The 19,811-nt window shown below is 36.1% G+C and overlaps 2 protein-coding genes across 6 annotated transcripts in view; one reads left to right on the forward strand and one right to left on the reverse strand.

Moving 5' to 3' along the window:
* The window catches only part of cep104 (centrosomal protein 104), a 58,331-nt gene that overhangs the window by 21,908 nt on the left and 16,612 nt on the right, over positions 1–19,811 (forward strand). For 3 of the 5 annotated variants that reach the window (XM_089119650.1, XM_089119648.1, XM_089119649.1), the window contains exons 4-13: positions 9,818–9,944; positions 10,194–10,367; positions 10,453–10,591; positions 10,679–10,741; positions 14,390–14,466; positions 14,561–14,741; positions 14,997–15,152; positions 16,186–16,386; positions 18,706–18,912; positions 19,271–19,438. In XM_089119650.1, coding sequence (XP_088975776.1) covers positions 9,818–9,944; positions 10,194–10,367; positions 10,453–10,591; positions 10,679–10,741; positions 14,390–14,466; positions 14,561–14,741; positions 14,997–15,152; positions 16,186–16,386; positions 18,706–18,912; positions 19,271–19,438 — 1,493 coding nt within the window. The other 2 variants (XM_089119651.1, XM_039657969.2) reach the window with 2 other exon arrangements.
* On the reverse strand, positions 2,269–8,383 carry lrrc47 (leucine rich repeat containing 47). Its single transcript, XM_039658111.2, has 7 exons — positions 7,749–8,383; positions 6,162–6,629; positions 5,922–6,038; positions 5,110–5,225; positions 4,270–4,372; positions 3,545–3,634; positions 2,269–2,589 (listed from the first exon to the last, which is right to left on the reverse strand). The coding sequence occupies exons 1-7, from the start codon at positions 8,328–8,330 to the stop codon at positions 2,368–2,370; spliced, it is 1,698 nt and encodes a 565-aa protein (XP_039514045.2). The 5' UTR covers positions 8,331–8,383; the 3' UTR covers positions 2,269–2,367.

A 19,811-nucleotide genomic window follows, 5' to 3' on the forward strand; every position in this document is an offset into this window, starting at 1 on the left:
TGTTTTCAACATTGATAATAACAATAAGAAATGTTTAATGAGCACAAAATCATCATTAGAATGATTTCTGAAGGATCATCTGAAAATTCAGCTTTGCCATCACTAAATTAATTTTGAAATATATATTAAAAAAAGAAACCAGTTCTTTTAAATTGTAATAATATTTCAAAATAGGACAGTTTGACTGTATTTTTGATTAAATAAATGCATACTTGTGAAAAGTGACTTTTCTCTGTCCGACCCCAAACTTTTTTTTAAGCAATAGTACTTTTCATGTTGAAGTTACAGTTTTAATAATGATCATGACACCTACTGTTGACTAACTAAACATTATTTTGCAATGTTAACAATTAACATTACACAGACATCAGTCATGGTCATACATGATTTTAATAGTATCCACATCCTGCTCCTCTAGTTTTTGATCAATAATCTCATCTTGTAATGGAGAAAACAAGCTTGCGTTTACTTTGACGATCCACGCTGTGATCCTTTGGTTGGTATAATACTCGTCCCGATTGTCTATCATTTCATTCACGTCCTTCTCATTTTCCATCTCAATAGCCGAATCTGAGAGCGTCTGCACAGGTCTGCCCTTAGATACACTCGCAGAGTCCTTCATCCCTTCTGTCATCCCTTCTCTCTCATTGGCGTTGACATTACTGGGCTCTACACCCAGAAATCCGTCCTGTAGCTGCCTTGCTGATGGATCAGAAATCTTCAAGCTGTTCTGTCTCAGTTCTTGGTTTCTTGGCACGCTCTCATTAAAGACAGCCAGCCCGTTGCAGATCAGCTGACATCCCTGCTTTTGTCTGCTGAACAATGCCTTGTCCATCTTTATGCTAGTGGACAAGATATTGGCTTTCTTCTCCTGACATTCTACCTCCCAGTTTGGCACACAGTTTTTTGTGCAATACATGGAGATGGTAGACATTCTTGGGCTGTATATTGGAGGCAGGGAGCTACTCTTTGCCATCGTTCTCCTGCCATCCTCCTTCGGCATTAAAATCTTTAGAGTTTTGCAGGTTTGATCTTTACCATTGCCAGCCAATTTCCCCCCTAATGATAAATGGTAGGATCCCTTCGTTCCAACCAACTCCAGACAAATAGGCACAGATGGGCTGGAGGTCTTTAATGTCTCAATCTTATGGAAATTCTCATGGATGCCATTATTAGTTTTGTTAGATCCACTCTTCCATCTTGTCCTGTGGTCCCGATTGTCATTCCTCTGGTGACTCTGGGTCATTTTCATTACTTTTTAAGAAGGTCGTAGCTAAATAGTCTGCTGTCAATGTCATGTGGCATGACGGACTGTCCCGTGAGACAGAGTCCTGCTTGCAACTCTTATAGACAGCTCAGACTTACTCTCCTCCTCTTTACATTTCCTGAGTCCGCCAGTCATCTGATCTGTAACCAAACCCGAAGCATTCATGCGCTCCATGGGCAAACAAACAAACACAGGATGAAAGTGTTTACTAAAAATGTTTGAATACATGCATTTTTAAAAATGGTTAATTCTGACCTTACTAACTAATTAGTTTAATGCAGATTCAAAGTCAATCTGCATAATCATGATATATAAATCCAGGAAGATTTATTTCAGTGTATAATTCTATTACTTTCCCAAAGGAGAAATTCAGTGTAACAAAAAAAATATGGACGTTTATTTTATTGACAAGGGCAAAGTAATTAATATTAAATCATATTAGAAGTATAAATCGGTGTTCCATCAAAAGACAAAAAAATAAAAATAAATAATTGTTGCTTGATGTTTTATATTGCTACGGGTATACGGATGTATGTATGTATATTTGATTTCATATAAAGTTCAATGAAAACTTAAATGTATGGAAGCCTGTTTCCACCTCATAGGAGAAAATGAAGAGTTCAGATGCAAAAGCCTCTAAGTGCCATTTGAAATTTTCTTCTAGAATGATCATTTTTATCAAGCTTGTATATTTAAGTTCAGTGATTTCACTTAAATGGCAATGATAATTACCTATTAATTGTTATTTAAGTGAAATTACTAACCTTAAATATACAAGTTTGATAAAAATCATCATTAAAGAAGAAAATTTCAAATGGCATTTAGAGGCTTTTGCATCTGAATTCTTCAAATGTAAATGAAGGATAAAGTGTAAAAAAGGAAATTAAGTCACATTGTGAGATATAAAGTCAGAATCGCTTTTATTTTTTCAGTGCTGAGGTGGAAACAAAAATACAAAAAGTTATCTTAGGGAGTGTAAATAAAAACCACCACATACAATATTTAAATTAATGTTTTAATTTAATTAGAGATAATTATTCAATGTTATGGGTTCAAGCATTACAAAATTATAAAGAAAAAACATCAACAGCTGAATTTAGTTATCGGATTACTGATAAATTGCTGAGGTCCGACATCAGGTCAGTTTTTGATGGGTAGACCACTTTAAGGTTTCCCTCGACATCAAAGACCTTCACTTGTAAAACAGTCAGCTCAGGAGTGGCCGGGTTCTCCGCGGGACGATCTGAAATCACATCCGTCTCTTCATCCGAACCCACATCGTCCTTTATGTCAAAGCTTAATTTATTAAGCTCTGCCATTTTCTGAAAAAGAAACAAGAGTAGTTAAAGGAAATTCATGACTATTACTGCTGTTTCCCAATGTAAACTTTCATAGCTTGCAAGTATGCTACAATGGATGCTTAAGGAAAATGCTTTTTTAGTTTTCAAGTGCCTTACAGTAGAAAACTATGTGAAAACAGATGCATTTAAACTGCAGAGTATATAGTAATAGCATGATTGTTGATGAAAGTCAATTGAATGCAATGACAAAACTCAATGTCACTGAAAGTGTTGATTCAAAGAGTCTTATATTAAAATATTTAGTAGTTATTTGAGCTGTCGTAAAAAAGAATGTACGAAAGTGGGACAGGTCATTTGCATCATGGAGGAAATCTCACAGCTGCAATCTAAACCAAATCCTTGGTTTTATCTTCCATGTCATGTTTCATGGATTTCCATTAAGTCAGGCACATTTTCTTTAATTACAAAAAATGGAAAATTTTAAAAACAAAACAAAACTATAATTTAGGAATATTATTTAAACTAACGGGACAACTTGAATAATAAAATCAGCAGCATTCAGGGGCTCTGGAATTGCATTTTGTGATGGTGCAATGCCTCCGAGACACTGTACACCAAGTGTGTGCGTCTAAGCAGAAAGATGAGCTCATTTCTTCCACAAGGGTATCAGCATTCAAAAGCTGTGCATTCAAATAGCATAACAGCAATCCAATTCTGCACTCTTACAAGGCAGACTCAAATCAGAGCATTCAAATAGTTCATATAAACATATATATTATTTACAGCAGAGCAATACTAGTATAAATCAATATGAAAATGAGACAAAATATTGGACTTATATTGAAAAATGATTTATTTAGTTGTGCATATTTGTGATCAAATTTATTTTATGTTCCAATGTGAATAAAATAAACACAAAATGGTAATTTAAATATATATTTTAAAAATAGAAAATAACATTCTAGTGGCTTCTTACTATTATCAGTGCATCCATGACATCTTTACAGATCTGCAGACTGGTGGAGCTCGTCACTTCTAAAAACAGCTCTTGTGTGCTTTTCTTTATCTGCAGAGACAGAAAGTTTATTAAAAATGCTGTTAAGCAAAAAACTATTTTAATACATAATAATCAAACACATTTTGTCATAGTTACTCTTCTCTTTTAAAGGGATACTCCACTTTTTTTGGAAGTTGGCTCATTTTACCACTCCCCCAGAGTTAAACAGTTGGGTTTTATCGTTTTCGAATGTATTCAGCCGATTTTCTTGATATTTAGAAGAATATCAGTAACCAGACAGTTTCTGGTCTCATTGACTTCCATAGTATTTTTTTTTCCTACTATGGAAGTCAATGAGACCAGAAACTGTCTGGTTACTGATATTCTTCTAAATATAAGAAAAATCGGCTGAATGGATTAGAAAACGGTAAAACTCGACTGTTTAACTCTGGGGGAGTGGTAAAATGAGCCTATTTCCAAAAAAAAGTGGAGTATTCCTTTAAATACATTTACATTGGCAAGAATGTATGAATTTATCACTGCTTGAACAAATATTTTATTTTTGTCATGACATACTTTTCAATTCCTTCTTGAGAAGAAATAGTAATTGTCAAACAAAACCCATAAAAAGCCAAGTCTGATTAGGGCCATCCACCTTCATCATCAAGACCTGAAATAACCTTGTCATATTTAACATAAATTACCTTAGTCCTCTCACTGTTTGTGATTGGTGGAAATGAGACCACATGATCATCTGCGTCAACCAAGCAGGGGTAGAGATCTTTTCCATCAAGAAGTTGAAGGTATCTAGGGGTGAAAAATTAAAAGTTGGGGATACGTCCATGAAATGCTGAATAATAAATAACGCTGAACAATGAGCTCAGTATTTGCACTTAGTGTTCTGTGCAGCCAACGCAATTACATGGATGAAATTACACCAATTACCCACAACAACATAATAGGTGTCTGACAAACGAGGGATATTTTTCAGATCACTTAGGGGCTGTTTGCATCTGGCCACTTCATGCGTTTTCTGTGATCTAAAAAGACTATCGCAACGTCACAGGCGCTTAACACACAACCATCTTCATTAAAAGTAAACTAAAAATTTAAAAAGAAACTAAATGATCTTACCAGTTCTGTTAATGCTCTCTCTTATTGCTGTCTTTGATTTTCAAATAAGCTGATGATCAATAAAATACAGAAATATCTGTTGCTTTCAGAGACGTGCACTCCATTAAATCTACAGCGAGAATTGAAGATCGGATTTATATCCGTTTTGCAAAAACACATTTATGTGACCAGGTGTAAATGGAATCGTTTTGATAAATCAGATAAAGTGGCCAGGTGTAAACAGCCCCTCAGAAAGGGATCAGATAGCAAGCAATGCATTTAGGGAGCGTAACATAGTCCCTATTTTCTGCAATTGGAAATAATGTCACATTTAGTTTTCCACAAAACCTTCTGCATTCTTTTAATGTTTCAATTTGTACTTAAGTCATTATAATATTAAATAATCAGGAATGTAATGCATGTCTTCTCACTTGTGGAGTCCAGAAACGTTCTGTCGCCTTTTCTGTTTTCTCTGTTCATCTGCTTCCTGTTGAAGATGCTTCAGCAGGTCAGATGCCTTTATCTCCTTACGACCCAGAGGAACTATCTACACATATTTCCAAAATAAATCAATTAATATATGACAATACTAATAAAAGTACTGTGCTGCAGGTATGTTTACAAGCGGTGGTAATGAAAATCTGTCATTAATAATTTCATTATGTAGTAAGAATTTTATAAAACCCCAAAAGGGATTCAAAGACGTGCTATATTATGAATCTAGTCAGCTGAAGGAGTTTGTCATTTTTTATATTTCTGTCAATATATACAGTATCTCTTAGCTTATTACTTAAACCTGTTCTAGTGTATAAACGAAACCATCAATTACGAGAATGAAGCCACGTAACACATCCTATTGTCCTACAGCCTGTGACCTCTTAGAGAGGTGCCGAATTCACTGTCAACACAAAAGAAACAACAGCGAGAAAAAGGACTGTTCATTTATTATTAAAAACTGAGGATTATGGGACTTCTCTGTGCCATTAGTCAGCTGGTGGCTTTGAAACCAGATTCCCGCCATTCATAAAAACTGTATCGACAACGGTTATCAAATATTCATTGTTCCTTCATTGTTTGACTGTTATGCAACTAGTGGAGATGCTCTGATTGACGAGTTACGCAACAAACTAGAGAGACATGTAAGATCATGAATGTTTAATTGTGTTGAATTAAAGATTTATTCTAATATGAGGTATAAAAAAAAAAAAAGATTTCACACAGAGTGATAAAATGCCTTAGGTACCTTCAGTGTATCTGGTGACCTGGCATCATACATCAGAGGAGCCTTTAGTAAGCTCAGGTCATGGGTTGCAATGGTTGCCGTTGTCCTTTTGGCACAAATCTCATCATGAAGTTTGGTCTGCAGACAGGATGGTAATACATTCATATTTATAGAAGCTTATATAAAATGAATCAGAAACAAACAAGACAGAGAGAATATAATACGTTTGATGGCTGAGATATTTGTTTGAACTTGTGTCACCTGAGCAACTAAAAATCGCTTGAGTGAATTTCCTTGTCTGAGGTTCATGCCTTTCACAATACAGCACACTATGTATGGCCGGACATCCTTAACGGCTGCGGAAACTTTCACCGTAACAGCTGTGGGCACTTCGGATACGTGAAGAACTCTCACAACCATCCGATTAAGCTCATCCACTTCCTCTGCCTCTTTTTTGCCTTTCTGCTTTGCAGCGCTTTTCTTCTTGGAGACGTTACGGCCAGCGTCGGCCTTCTCGCCCATCTCTCCATCCTGCTGCTTGCCTTTGCCTTTCCCCCTCCCTCCTGCCCTCAGGTAGTCTAGGACTGACTTGGTTTGGCAACCATTCACCATCTTCTCAAGCCTCTTGTCCTTCAGCTTGTTCCCTTTAAAGTTGGTCTCTTTCAGCTTGGTGCAGTCAGCCAACTCAAACGGAAGCTCTTGGAGCTTGTTGCTAGAGAGATCCAAAACCTGAGATGGGAGAAAGTGGTATAAACAATAAGATGATGAAGACATTCAACCCTGGCATTTTTAATAATATTAATGTGTATTAATATACAGTATATCCCAAATATTCCAGAGACCACGAGTGAAATGTTTGCATCTTCAAAATTTAAATGAGTTACAAATTATAATTCTATTTTGTATAAATAAAATCCCCAAAACATTTCTAAAAAAACAACAATACATTTTATCAGATTTTTTTTAACCGAGTATATAATACACCACCTAAAATCTTTACAATTATTTTTTTTGGGAAAACCCCACAAAACTGATTACTTATTAAAAAAACCCAACAAATTATTAAAAATAAATTGATTACTTTTATTTATATTTAAAAGGTCTAAAAGTTTGAGACCAAAAGTTGAATGCTTCTGTTTACACATTATCCATTATTAGCATATTATCAGAGAAAGAGTTAAATATAATATTTTAAGTACATTATACACCACCTACAATATTGATTATTTATATTTACTGAACACTATATTACACACAAATTGTAGGCCTATTATCAACATTTAACATTATTTTCAAAATTTAATGTGTAAAAAAAACATTACAAATTAGTGGGCTTTATCAGCATAAAAATGGTAAAAAATATATTAAATTGTTTCCATAAAAATAATCATAAAACGGTTAGCTCCAATCCTTGATTCTGATTGGTCAATAGCTGTGCTTTATTCATGATAAAACACGATCATATTTATCACTGGGCAACACTGCAGTTCCTGTAGTTTTTATTTGAGCTTTCATGCATATTACACATTTATTTCTATTATAAGGAAGACTTTCAGTGATTTTACTTCATGAAAGTTGCACTAATATCTTTTTTCTACTTTAATATTTTTATTTTATTCATATCTCGCTTCGCGTCGTGCCTCAACGCCCTTCAGCCGTTATTTTTCACGTTACAGCACAGCCTCTCGTACCTTATTGCTTAACTTACATACATGATAATACAAATAGGAAGTTGTGTTTTATAAGTTGTCCACAACTGATTACAACTTGTATTTATTAAACCATTTACATATTCAACTCAAAGACAGTCTCATTTTCGAGTGCATTTCTCCAATCAATGAAACACACCTTCAGTGCAGCCAGCTTATGCACGTCCCTGCTCAGCTCCTCTATGGCGTTTTCTGATGCAATAATACTGCTGAGGAGCTCCAGGTTGGAGCACCATAAGTCTTCTGGGAGCCGAGAGAGAGCATTTTTGGACACATTGATGCTGGCGAGCTTCACACACTTGCTCAGACCATCCGGCAGAGCAGTGATGCTATTGCAGCTGACATTTAAAGTGTTGAGCTCGCTCAGTGCACAGATCTCCTCGGGCAGAGCCTGCAGCTGGTTAACAGACAAATCCAGGACTTTGATCGCCTTCAGATCACCGATGCTTTTTGGGACTGAAGTAAGCTTGTTCCTGCAGAGAATCAGACTCTGTAGATGAGACAGATGGCTGATGTTCTCGTGGATCTCATGTAAACTGGGACATTGACTGATCTCCAGGTAGTTCAGGAGCGAGAGGGAGTAAAGTCGCGGGTGAAGTCCGCAGCTGTCCTGGATCTTTTTGTCAACCGCTGAACCTTGAAGCACCAGCTCTCTTCTGTTCTCCTTTTCTGCTTTTTCTATTTCTGGCCAAATAGCCAAAGAGCTGTTTTCTTCAGCCATGCTTTTCAACGTAACCCGGAACGTGAATGTAACCCGGAAGCGCTCATCTACGTGTCAGTTTTTCATACATTTTCTTTTAAAGTTATAAGTATTGGATTTTTTTTTAAATGGAAATGCTCATATTACATATGTTTTATAGTTACATCTTACAGGCTGTTTTAACATAATAGACCTCCTTCTAGACTCATTCTATAAGAACTACAAGTAACAACATCCCGTTCTGCACGAGCCTGGAGTTTTGATTCATCCTAGTGACTCGAATCTTTTGAATCTGTTCATTTAAAAGATTTGTTCACTGACTTTTCATGTTACGTCATACACCAGTAGGTGGCGAAGTGGATTTTTTTTTGTTTCTGTATGTGTGTTCAGTGTTCGTGTTGGGTTGGGCTTTTGTGTTGTTTTTTTTACAGTCTATGACGTTAACACAATAAATACTCAATGGGATATACGTACTACAAAAAGGGTAGAACTCAGTTAACAAAAGTACAAAAGTACATGGAACTGAACCAGCGCAGCGTCACTATGGTGAGCGATTCGTTCACCTAAAAGATTCATTCAGAATAACCAGATTAATTCAAGAACGAAAAAACACTCGCGCATGCGCACAGGTCTCAGTTGTCAAACGGTGGTTATGGAGATGAACGTAGGCAACTGCTATATTTGGGTAAACCACTTTAAAATGTCTTCTGTCAAATAGTACATATTTAGAGTGCCCTATGAATGAATTATTCTGAGCTCTATGTGGTTAACGTGTGGTTTGTGATAAAGATCCGTGTTGCTGTTTTGGAAGTGTTGTAACCGTAATGTTAACGTTACTGTTTGATTAACGTTAGCTAGATTGCACGCTAACGCTAACGTTAAATACTTTACATAACAATCAGTTAACTTATGATTAAGGTCCTTCATAACATTCAGCAAAGTCTAAAAACATATGCAATATTTAAGTGTAGACCACTTATTTTACAGTGTTACAACAGGCATTTACCAGTGAGGGAACGTAGTATTTTCTAGCTACAAATGCGTTAACATAGATATATATTTCATTGTTAGTGTCTAATTAATAGTTCATTTGATAAATGTTATCTTGTGTAGTTCTTTTCTCAGCCAAAAGACAGTTAGACTCTAGAGATAATTAGTTACTCTAAGCTCCCTGGTCAAAAATCCAGCATAAACCAGCAGAAAATGCCATGTTGGTCCAGGCTGGATTATGCTGGTTAGAGCTGGTGTAGTGCTGGTCTAGCTGGTCCATTGGCACTACCGCTGGTGTATGAAAAATAAGAAGCTGGAAGCACTCCCGTTTCCATTTTTCAGCAGGGCATACATCAAAATGATACATCAATACATCAAAAAACTCATTCCTCCAATGTAAAGGAATTGTGCCAAATTACTGTTTGTTTATATCCTTAGTTAGAGTGCTGGGTGTTATGTCAATGTGTCAGGAGTGCTTTGTGATATTAAACAACATGTTGTGTTCATATCCCCATTAGATCTCAGGAACGGGATGCCTCATAAGATAGGCTTCACTGTGATCAGCTGGTCTGGTCATGAAGGAAACTACAGTGCCAAAAAGCTGATGGTCCACGCGCCCACCGTCACTGGCTGGAGATCCACTAGGTTAATGTATTTTGTATTAGTTGTGTAGGGATGTATTTAGGTGTTCAAACACGAAGTGCTGAAAACCTATTGTAATTGTAAGGATTTTTATTATTTATATTTGCATCTATTTTAGTTTAGGTTAGAACCAAAGACGATAGATTAGAACTGATAATAATCGCTTTATTAGCTGTTTATAGTTGCTATTACCAAAGATTACAGTTCTGAAATGCTCTTTAAAAAAATTATAATTGTAATTATTGTGTGTAGGTTCTGTCCATACCCTCAGGAAATCATTCTGGAGTTGGTTGAAAGATGTCGCATAAGGAAACTCCAGCTACTGGCCCATCAGTACCTGGTCCCGTCCAAGATTGAGTTCCACATTGGAGATAGACTACCAGAGTCCAGCTCGCATCAGCAGGCTAATATTCTCCATAGATTGGGGTGTGGAAAGATTTAAACATGTTCTGGTCACTATCAACGGATAATGTGATCAATAAGACTGTATTAAATGTGCTGTGTTGTTCAGGTATGTTTCTCTGTCTGACAATGAGAAGACTGGTTTCAAAGCCAGAGAGCTGAAGTCAGTTCATGTTGATGCTGTTGGATCTTACTTGAAGCTCACCTTTCACAGAAACCATGTTAATCAATACAACAACTACAATCAGGTACATACAGATTCACATGGAACATTAGGGTAGATTTGTTTATTGTAATTATGTCATTGTAATGTCATATGTTTTTCCAAATTCTAGGTTGCATTGGTGGCTTTAAATATATTGGGTGACCCTGTGGATATAAATGACATCGGAACAGCAGTAAGTAACTGTTTGTTTATGGAATTGTTCTCTTCACATCCCCCAGGTGGCGATGGATTACTGTTAATCGTTTATTTGATGTCTCAGGGGGACGTTCCCACTTTCCCTGCTTCCCAGCTTCCCACTGTTTTTTAGATACTTTTCCTCATTTGACTGCACAGCCAAACAAATTTAGCATAGGCTTGATTCTTTTTTTTCTGTTTTCTAAACTGTGGCTCGATTCATCAGAGGCAAATGTTGTGAATGAATCCTTAATGTTTGGCTAAGCATTTGGATCAGTGTAGCTCATCATTCAGAACTCAATCAAGAATACGTTTGAATTCTAGTTTAGCTCCTGAATTTGATTTAGACTTTAATTTGAGGAAGTAGAATTTAAATAGTACGAAATGTTAATTTACTCACAGAGTATTTCCAGAAACATTAATAATGTCAAATAATCAATGTTAAATGTCACCTATAGAAATTTGTATTGAATTTTTATATTATATTTTAACACTCTGGGGTCTTTTTTGAGGGTCCTTGAGATGTTTTGACATGCACAGGTATGTATTTTTGAGAGAATATTGTTTATGCATTGTTATTGACAAAAACTAAAAATGAAAGTTTCTGAAATAAGGCCACAAAACACTGTGTCCTGTCCACATTACTTTTGACTAATGGATATTGTCGAGTTTTTGCTTCAAATTGGTATGAAAATCATCCTGCCTAATCATAAGCCTAAACAATAGATTGACTGTGCTTTTGATTTTCATTTATATTTTGATTTTATGTATGAAAATTGTTCTGAGTTGTCCTAGACGCAACACGGCGCTTCTTGTCCGGTGTATGACCCCCTTGCTGCTTGTGAAAACGTTTTTTTTTTTTTTTTTTTACATTTTGCACCCACGTAGTGCATGTTCTGAAATTAAAATAAACATTTCCCTGATACACACAGCGTTGTTAGGTTTTGTTTTAGTCAGAGAAGCTACGTAGCTTTTTTTTTTGTTCCGTTACCTCCAACCCCCGTTTTGAGTCGCCGGATCCACGTCTGTGCTCCGGGACCTCCCAATTTACAAATTAAGCACTGGGCGTTGACATGGCTTGCCAATGCTAGCAAAAATATATTATGTTTTGTTCATGGTATTAATTATGTTGACAGTATAAATTCATACATTCTTCTGCTGAAGACAAAATAAGATATTTTAAAGAATGTCAGTAACATACAGTTTTTGGTCCCCATTGACTTCCATAGTGTTTTTTTTCCCCCTCCATACTGTGGAAGTCAATGCGATCCATCAACTGTTCGGTTACTCATATTCTTCTTTTGTGTTCAGCAGAAGAAAGAAATTCATACAGGTTTAGGACAACTTGAGGGTGAGTAAATGATGACACAATTTTCATTTTTTGGGTGAATTATCCCTTTAACTAAACAATTTGCAATTGTAAACCATTTGCTGTCATTCCGGTTTGGATTCCAGTGAATTAAATTTAGATTTTACCCTGTGAATTGAAAGAGCTTCATTACCTCATACCTACCACTAATGGATCTGCATTCATCTTAATTAATACTTGTAAACTTCAGTTTTTTTAGGCACTTGAGGGTTAAATATTAATTTCACATTTAAACAGTCTTACATCAATAGCACACATTAAGCATTTCTGTATGTGTGTTGTGGTTCTTGAGCAGGTCTAAAGGTTTGTGCTCAGTGTTGGAATGTGAATCTGTGTAATATGAGTCTGAGCTCCATAAGCAGAGCTTCAAATCAGATCACTCATCAATATATCTACATCACTGTGATTCTTAGCCCTCCCCCATCTCCTATTCACTCACTCCTGCTCCCCCTTCTTTCTTTCTCATGCTCTCTTTCTCCTCTTACTCTCACCTTGTCCCCCCCCTTTCCTCTACGACTTCCTCTCTCTTCCGTCCTCTCCCACCTGGCTAACAATCTCTGCATTGTTAATCTCTAATCCCTCTCCCTCTCTCTCTCTCTCTGTCCGGGCTGGAGTCTTATTGTGTTATCCAGGACTCTGATGATAATATGTTTTGGTTCACAGGCAGAAATCAAGATTTTTAACCTTTGTTGGAAAGATAATAATGGTTCAAAGACATTGCATGGATCACAGGATGTGATGTTATTAAATTCAGAATTTACTTGTACAAGTAAAATGTACATCATTTCATTAAAAAAGGAAGTCTCTTATGCTCACCAAGGCTGCATTTGTTTGATCAATAACAATTCAATTCAATTCAATTCAAACAACTTTATTTATCCCCATAGGGCAATTCAGTTTTAGCCTTCCAGTCATTTTAAACAAGACAAGACAACAATCAGTCGAACATTCAGAAACACTGTCAGTGATATTGCTTAATACAAAGACAGAGCAGGTACCCAAGTTCAAGAAAATAAATACATAAATAGATAACAATAATGATAAATAATTAAATACATACAAGGTATTTGATTCAAGGCACATGACTAATTGCCACTGCCAGCAGTATTTAAAAGCCCGATGACAGAAGGAATAAAAGAATTAGCATATCTATTAGTTTTCCTTGGGGGAGCGAGGTAGCGCCGACCTGAGGGCATTAGACAGAATTCCTGACTAAGGACGTGGTCAGGATGACTCAATACTTGTCTAGCCTTCTGAAGCACCCGTTTTTTCCAGAGGGAGCTCAAGTCTGTCAGCTGAACTCCAATAATCTTGGAGCAGATTTTAACAATGCTGGTGAGGCTATTCTTGTCTCTCACAGACAATCCATGAAACCAACATATAAAAGAAAATGTTAGAAGATTTTCAATGAATGAATAATAAAAGATACATAAGATCTTCTCAGACACATTAAATGAATTCAACTTCCGCAATAAGTGGATTCTTTGTTGTCCCCGCTTAGTGATTGATTCTATGTTTTTGTCAAACTTTAAATTGGAGTCAAACATGGTTCCTAAATACTTATACGTCTCTACAATTTCAACATTTTCTCCATGTATGATGCTGGCTTCTGGGTTAAAACGATTCTTCCTAAAATCAATAATTAACTCCTTAGTCTTTGTCACATTAAGGTCCAGGTAATTATCATCACACCACTTCACAAATTGTGATAGGGCACTCCCATGGCCCGATTGATCCCCCTGCAATAGTGACAGTAAAACAGTGTCATCAGAGAATTTCACGAGGTAGCTACCCTGTTGGGCAGTCCTGCAGCTATCCAGAACAGCTATCCTAACAGTTCTATTGTGAAATTAAAACTTAAAATTACTTTTTTTTTTCCAAGTTAAATATATTATAAAGTTTTATGTATTTTTTAATCATGTGATGGCAAAGCTGTATTTTGAGAAGCCATTTCTCCTGTGTTCAGAAAATTCTGATTTATGCTCAGGGAACATTTCTTACTATAAATGTTAAATCAGTTGTGAACTGCTAATATTTAGTGGAAACCATTCTACATTTTTTATGAATATAAAGTTAAAAAAAACAGTTTTTTTTTAAATAGAAATTGTTTGTAACAATGTAAAAGTCTCTAGTGTCACTTTTGATCAATATGCAACCTTGCTGAATAAAAGTATTAATTTCTGTAAAAAAGTCTTACTGACCCCAAACTTTTGAAAGATAGGGTATTTGTTTTTAATAATAATTATTATTTTTCTCTGTTTCTTGTTTTTGTCCCAGCTAAGCAGAGATCAGCTGATTGATCAATATCTAAACAACAGCCAACACAGCTCAGCCCTGGATGGCACATATACCGGGTAAAAATTGAAGTTTCAAGTTATATTGCATTACATTAAATTTGTGCATGCAGTCCTCTGTATTTTTCTTGGGCTTACTCTTATTATCTTGCAGGCTCTCGAGTTACAAATGTGAATCTATCTCGCCCCTTGATGACTTGGCGTTTGACATGTATCAGGACCCTGAGGTGGCACATATCATTCGGCTGCTGGACCAGAAAAAACAGGACATGGTTCGGGAGGAAAGATTTGATCTGGCCAAAAAGCTTAAACAAGCTATTGCAGACCTGCAAAAGGTTATTAGAATTACCTTCTTTGTCTGACATGTCTTGCACATGTATTTTACTTATGATATGTTACACACTGGAGATGTGAACCTTGAGTTGAGAGAGTTGAAATATATTTCAGGAGAGCAGGGTATTGCACTTATTTAGCCACATGTTAATTGTAGCTTGACAGTAATTACTGGGCAAATTAAAAGGGGTTTCTCCTTTTTGTGTTTAACTCTAAAAGTGTATTTAGTGTATTTTTGTATCTCTTTTTCTGTTTAGGTGGGTGAACGTTTGGGCCGGTATGATGTTGAGAAACACAGTGCCATAGAACGAGAGGAATATGACATAGCCAAGCAGAAAAAGGAACAAATGGATGCTTACAGGCTTACAGTCTACAAGCATCTGGAGCTCCACTGTCTGCTGGACATCAGTCAAGTAAACATCCATCCATTCTTCCATCCAATCACATATACAATATTGTTCAAAAGTTTGGAGTCAGTAAGTTTTTAAGTAAGAAATTTAATTCTTTAATTCAGCTAGGATGTACTAAATTGATCAAAAGTGTAAGTAAAGACATTTAACATTTTACAAAAAAAATATATATATTTTGAACATTTTTAATTCATCAAAGAATCACCCTTGAAAAATGTATCATGGTTTCAACAAAAATATTATTCAGCATCTTTTTTCAACATGAATAATAAGAAATATTTCAGTATATTTAATGAGAATCAGATTAACATATTAGAATGATTTCTAAAGAATCATGTGACAGTGAAGACTGTACTGCTGTAAATTCAGCTTTACATTATGGAATACATTAAAACTGAAACAGTTATTTTAAATTGTATTAATATTTCCCAATTTTACTGTTTCACTCTATATTTGATTAAATAAACACAAATTCGGTGACGGAGCATAAAAGACTACTTTCAAAAACAAATTTATGACCCTAAACTTTTTGAATGGAAGTTTATGTCCTTTCATCCATCCATTACACTTCTCAGAATTCAATTAATGACTTTGCTCCATCCATATTCCTGTGTGTCTCTCTTAATTTCTTTTTCTGCATTGAATACATGAATAATACAACTCTTGTGTTGTGAGGTCCCCAGCTCCAGTGAGATTAGTTCTCTGATATGGCAGTTTCCCAGCTCAGTAGCAATTGTGCTGGTTCTCCTGATATCGGGTGCTTGCTTGTTACTCGTCTGAGGCCAGGAGACATACTTATACAGCAGACAATGAATGACTTAGAAAGTCATAGAGCATTGTGTTTGTGTGTGACTTCTGTTTCTGTATTCCGACAGACCTATCTGTTCTGTGTGATGGCTTGTTTTGATTTTTCAACGTCTGAAAGAGGTGTTTTATTTATTTCGGACATATTTGTCTTTTTTTTTTCTTTTGATAAGTTGCTTGAATATTGACCAAAATGTAAATAATTAAAATGGGATTTTTGTTGTTGTTTCAGATCCATAGAATTTCTGAACTTTCCAACTCTCCACGTGCTGGCACGCAGAAACACACGCCTCAACCCGTGGACTCACCCACGAAGAGGAGACAGGGACAACATGTGAAGGAGACAAATGAGCAGGACACTTCAAAACCAGTCAGCCCCAAACATTCAGTTGCCCCAACACCCCTCACTCCTCCTCACGCTTCCAAAATTGATGTAAGTCTTGATGTACACTGATAAAACAGCCATAAGAAAAAATGAAAGACTCATCTGCTTGCTTGCTCTAATGCTTTACTTATATGTCCACTTTCTGTTTTTTCTTCATTCATTAATATATCTTTCCACAAATACTAGTTTTATGGGTACTTCCTGCATTAGTGAAATGCTGCCTCTCTTTCTTACTACTAGTATAGCTCCTTTTCACCAGTGCCATTGTCTAGCTCAATCTTCCATGACACAAGGCTCTTTGTAGATTTATTATCTGAGCATGTGTGTGGCTTAACATGCTTGTCAGGGATTTGCGTTTTCTAGAGAGTTTTACGTTTCAACATTTAATTAAAGGGGTAAAAGGTGAAGTGTGTAATTTTTGTGCTACTAGCGTAGAACTGTCCATAACCCTACCAGAATTCGAAATATATCTGGGTGTCTTAACAGAAAGCTGGAAGAAATATTTTAACCAAAAAATGACTGGTTAAAGTTCTTTTGTTTTTGCAAGGATGCGTTAAATTGAAAAGTGACAAAACAGACATTTACAGAATGTTACAGAAGATTTCTTTGCTGAACATATTATTCATCAAAGAATTCTGAAATAAATTATCAAGGTTTCCATAACATCTTAAGCTTCACAACTGTTCTGATCATTGATAAATAAGAAATGTTCATTGAGCACATAATAAGAATCATGTGACAGCTTTGCAATCTCAGAAATTTAATTGCATTTTAAATTTTATTACAACAGAATGCAGTTATTTTAAATGTAATATTAGTTAATAATATTACTGTTTTTTACTGTATTTTTTTTATCAAATTAATGCAGCCTTGGTGAGCATAAGAGACTTCTTTCAGAAACATTATAAAGGGTTTATGTGATTATTTGTAAAGTCAGCTGACTAAGAGATGGCTCACATAGAACGTTAAAACGTTTTTTTCTTTCTGTTAAAACGTGAGGTCAGTGGAACGAGGTCTAGAGGCGTGTTTTTAAAAAAGTTGAACTTTTAACTTGAACCGCATTTTTAGAACGCTGCAAAATATGCAATGGTTAAAGACACATCTAATAGGTGTTTACATTGAATAACAATGGAAAAGTAGCGCAGTTGAATGGGAAAATTTCTTTTGTTTTGTTGAAAAGCCTTTTGTTAGTGCACCTTTATCACTACATGACCTCAAGCTGGACTAAGTCACTTTTGCTTACATTTTTTTCTGGAGGTCATTATGTGAATTAGCTTTGAAATAATTTGTAAGATGAGAACACAGTTTGTGATGGCAAATAATGCGATTTACATTTACAATCGTGACCGGTGTACATGGGTGACAGGTGCATCTGTTTTTCAAGTGTAAAGAAAACCCTCAAGGTCTTTACATCACATTAAAAAACTGTATTATATTTATGCTTATCACAAAAGAAAGTACACAAATATTTTTAGCGTTTTAGTTATTTTTGGTCATTTTAGTTATTTTTTTTTCAATTATTTTTCCTGATTTTAAAGGTTAGTTCACCCAAAAATTTAAAAGTAGCCCATGATTTACGCACCCTGAAGCCACCCTAGGTGTACATGATATTTTCTTTCAGATGAATACAATCAGAGTTATATTAACAAAATGTCTTGTCTCCTACAAGCTTTAGAATGAGAGTGAATGGCTGGATAAAATTTGAAGACCAAAAAAGGGCATCCATCCATTATAAAATCCATACGGCTCTAGGGGATCAATAAAGGCCTTGTGAAGCCATATGTGTTGGAGAAATGTTGGAGGATTTCTATATAACAGAAGGGGAGCGTCAGTTTGTAGCGCAGCCCTATTTGTTTAAACCATGAGAGGCATCCAAGCTTACGAATCTCCTACATCATACTTGTCACGGGTTACTCTTGAGGCGAAAATCGACTTGCATAGTATGCAGTCGTCTGGCGGAAGCTATTTATTTTAGGTTATAAAGTTACAAATGGGTATTTTTCTTACAAAAACCCATGGCTTCGCTTCAGTTGTGTGGAGTATTTTTTTTTTTTAGTCATGGATGGATGCACTTTTTCAGGCTTCAATTTTTATTCAGCCATTCACTCCCATTATAAAACTTGGACGAGCCAGGACATTTTTTATTGTAACTCTGATTGTATTCATCTGAAAGAAGAATGTCATGTACACCTAGGAGGACTTGAGGGTGAGTAAATCATGGCTTACATTAATTTTAATTTTTGGGTGAACTAACCCTTTAATAGCAAATAATGCTGGCAATGTTTGAATTCAATAAATATTTTCTATGGGGACTTTAAGACCCCACTGTATATGAAATATAATGAGCATGTTCGTGTGTTTTCACAGATCAGCTCCCTTCCTTATGATGACAGGCCTTTACCTGTTTTTAGGAAGAGGTTGAGTGATCAACCAGTCAAAGAGCTCGACAAGATGCCCCCTCTGACTGACACAAGCTCCCCACGTAGCCCTGAATCCTCAGGACAACCAGAACCGCTCACAGAGAAAGCTCAGAGAGAGGCCAGTCTGCCCATCGAGATCTATGGAGACTGTCTGGTAAGACGCACATGTACAGGTTCCAATAGGTTGATTTTTATCAGTTTTTTTTTTTTTTTTTTTTTTTACAAAGCATGTCTAAATGATTAATTCGCAAATTGTACTAATCAAATTCTCAATCTGTCAAGTTGGTTTGGAATAAAATGAGATCAAGCAAATTTGGCTGGGAAAATTATCCATTGAAGTATTTAACATCACACTGAGATGTCTATCTATTACTGTTTCTTTACAGTCTCACAGCACTGGCCAAACTCCATACGACAAAGGTCAAAGAGCCAGCTGGTGTTTTCCATTTGTGAACTGTTTCTGGAATGTGATCCTCATTTTTTTTCTTTCGTTGTTGTCTTGTCTTTCTTAGGTGGCAGCGTCCTATTCAAAGATGTGGTCTCACAGGGAGGATGCTTTGCTGACAGTCTACAAGAAACTGATGGAGGTTCCACCCGGTACCCCAAAAGCAGAACTACGGAGCATGATGAGAGCAGCTGTGTTCCTCTGCAAGAAAGCACTCACAGATAAAGTGTCATCTGTATGAGAGCTCTTTCTCTTATCTTTATTTTACCCTTTTCTCTGATTTTATCGCCCTCTTATTTTGTTTCTCAGCCTCTCCTTCTCTCGTCTTTCTCTCACCCTCTCTTTCTAATTTCTCTCATGTTCCCTTCTTTTCAGTCTCATTTCAGGCCAAAGACAGAACGGCACCATCAGCATGACTGATAGTCGTGACTGTTTAGCAGGTGTCGTGTTCTGTCTAGTATTGTGGATTATCTGTAGAAGTGATACAGGCAACAAATGTATAAAGCCTGGCTTGTCTCTCCCAAGAGTAAACTGCTATAGAGCTGATTTTCTGCTAACGTTGGGTATGAGCGGGAGGAGTTGGAACACTTGTTGATGAATGAATTGGA

The sequence above is a fragment of the Pimephales promelas genome, chromosome 14 (genome assembly GCF_988280905.1).
Source record: "Pimephales promelas chromosome 14, fPimPro1.hap1.1, whole genome shotgun sequence".
Lineage (NCBI taxonomy): Eukaryota > Metazoa > Chordata > Actinopteri > Cypriniformes > Leuciscidae > Pimephales > Pimephales promelas.

Coding starts and splice junctions, on each gene's coding strand:
- lrrc47 (XM_039658111.2), bottom strand. CDS start 8,330: ATGGCTGAAGAAAACAGCTCTTTGGCTATTTGGCCAGAAATAGAAAAA. Junction 6,630..7,748: donor ATAAGCTGGCTGCACTGAAG/GTGTGTTTCATT, acceptor CTCCCATCTCAG/GTTTTGGATCTCTCTAGCAA. Junction 2,590..3,544: donor TCATGGATGCACTGATAATA/GTAAGAAGCCAC, acceptor TTTCTTTTTCAG/AAAATGGCAGAGCTTAATAA.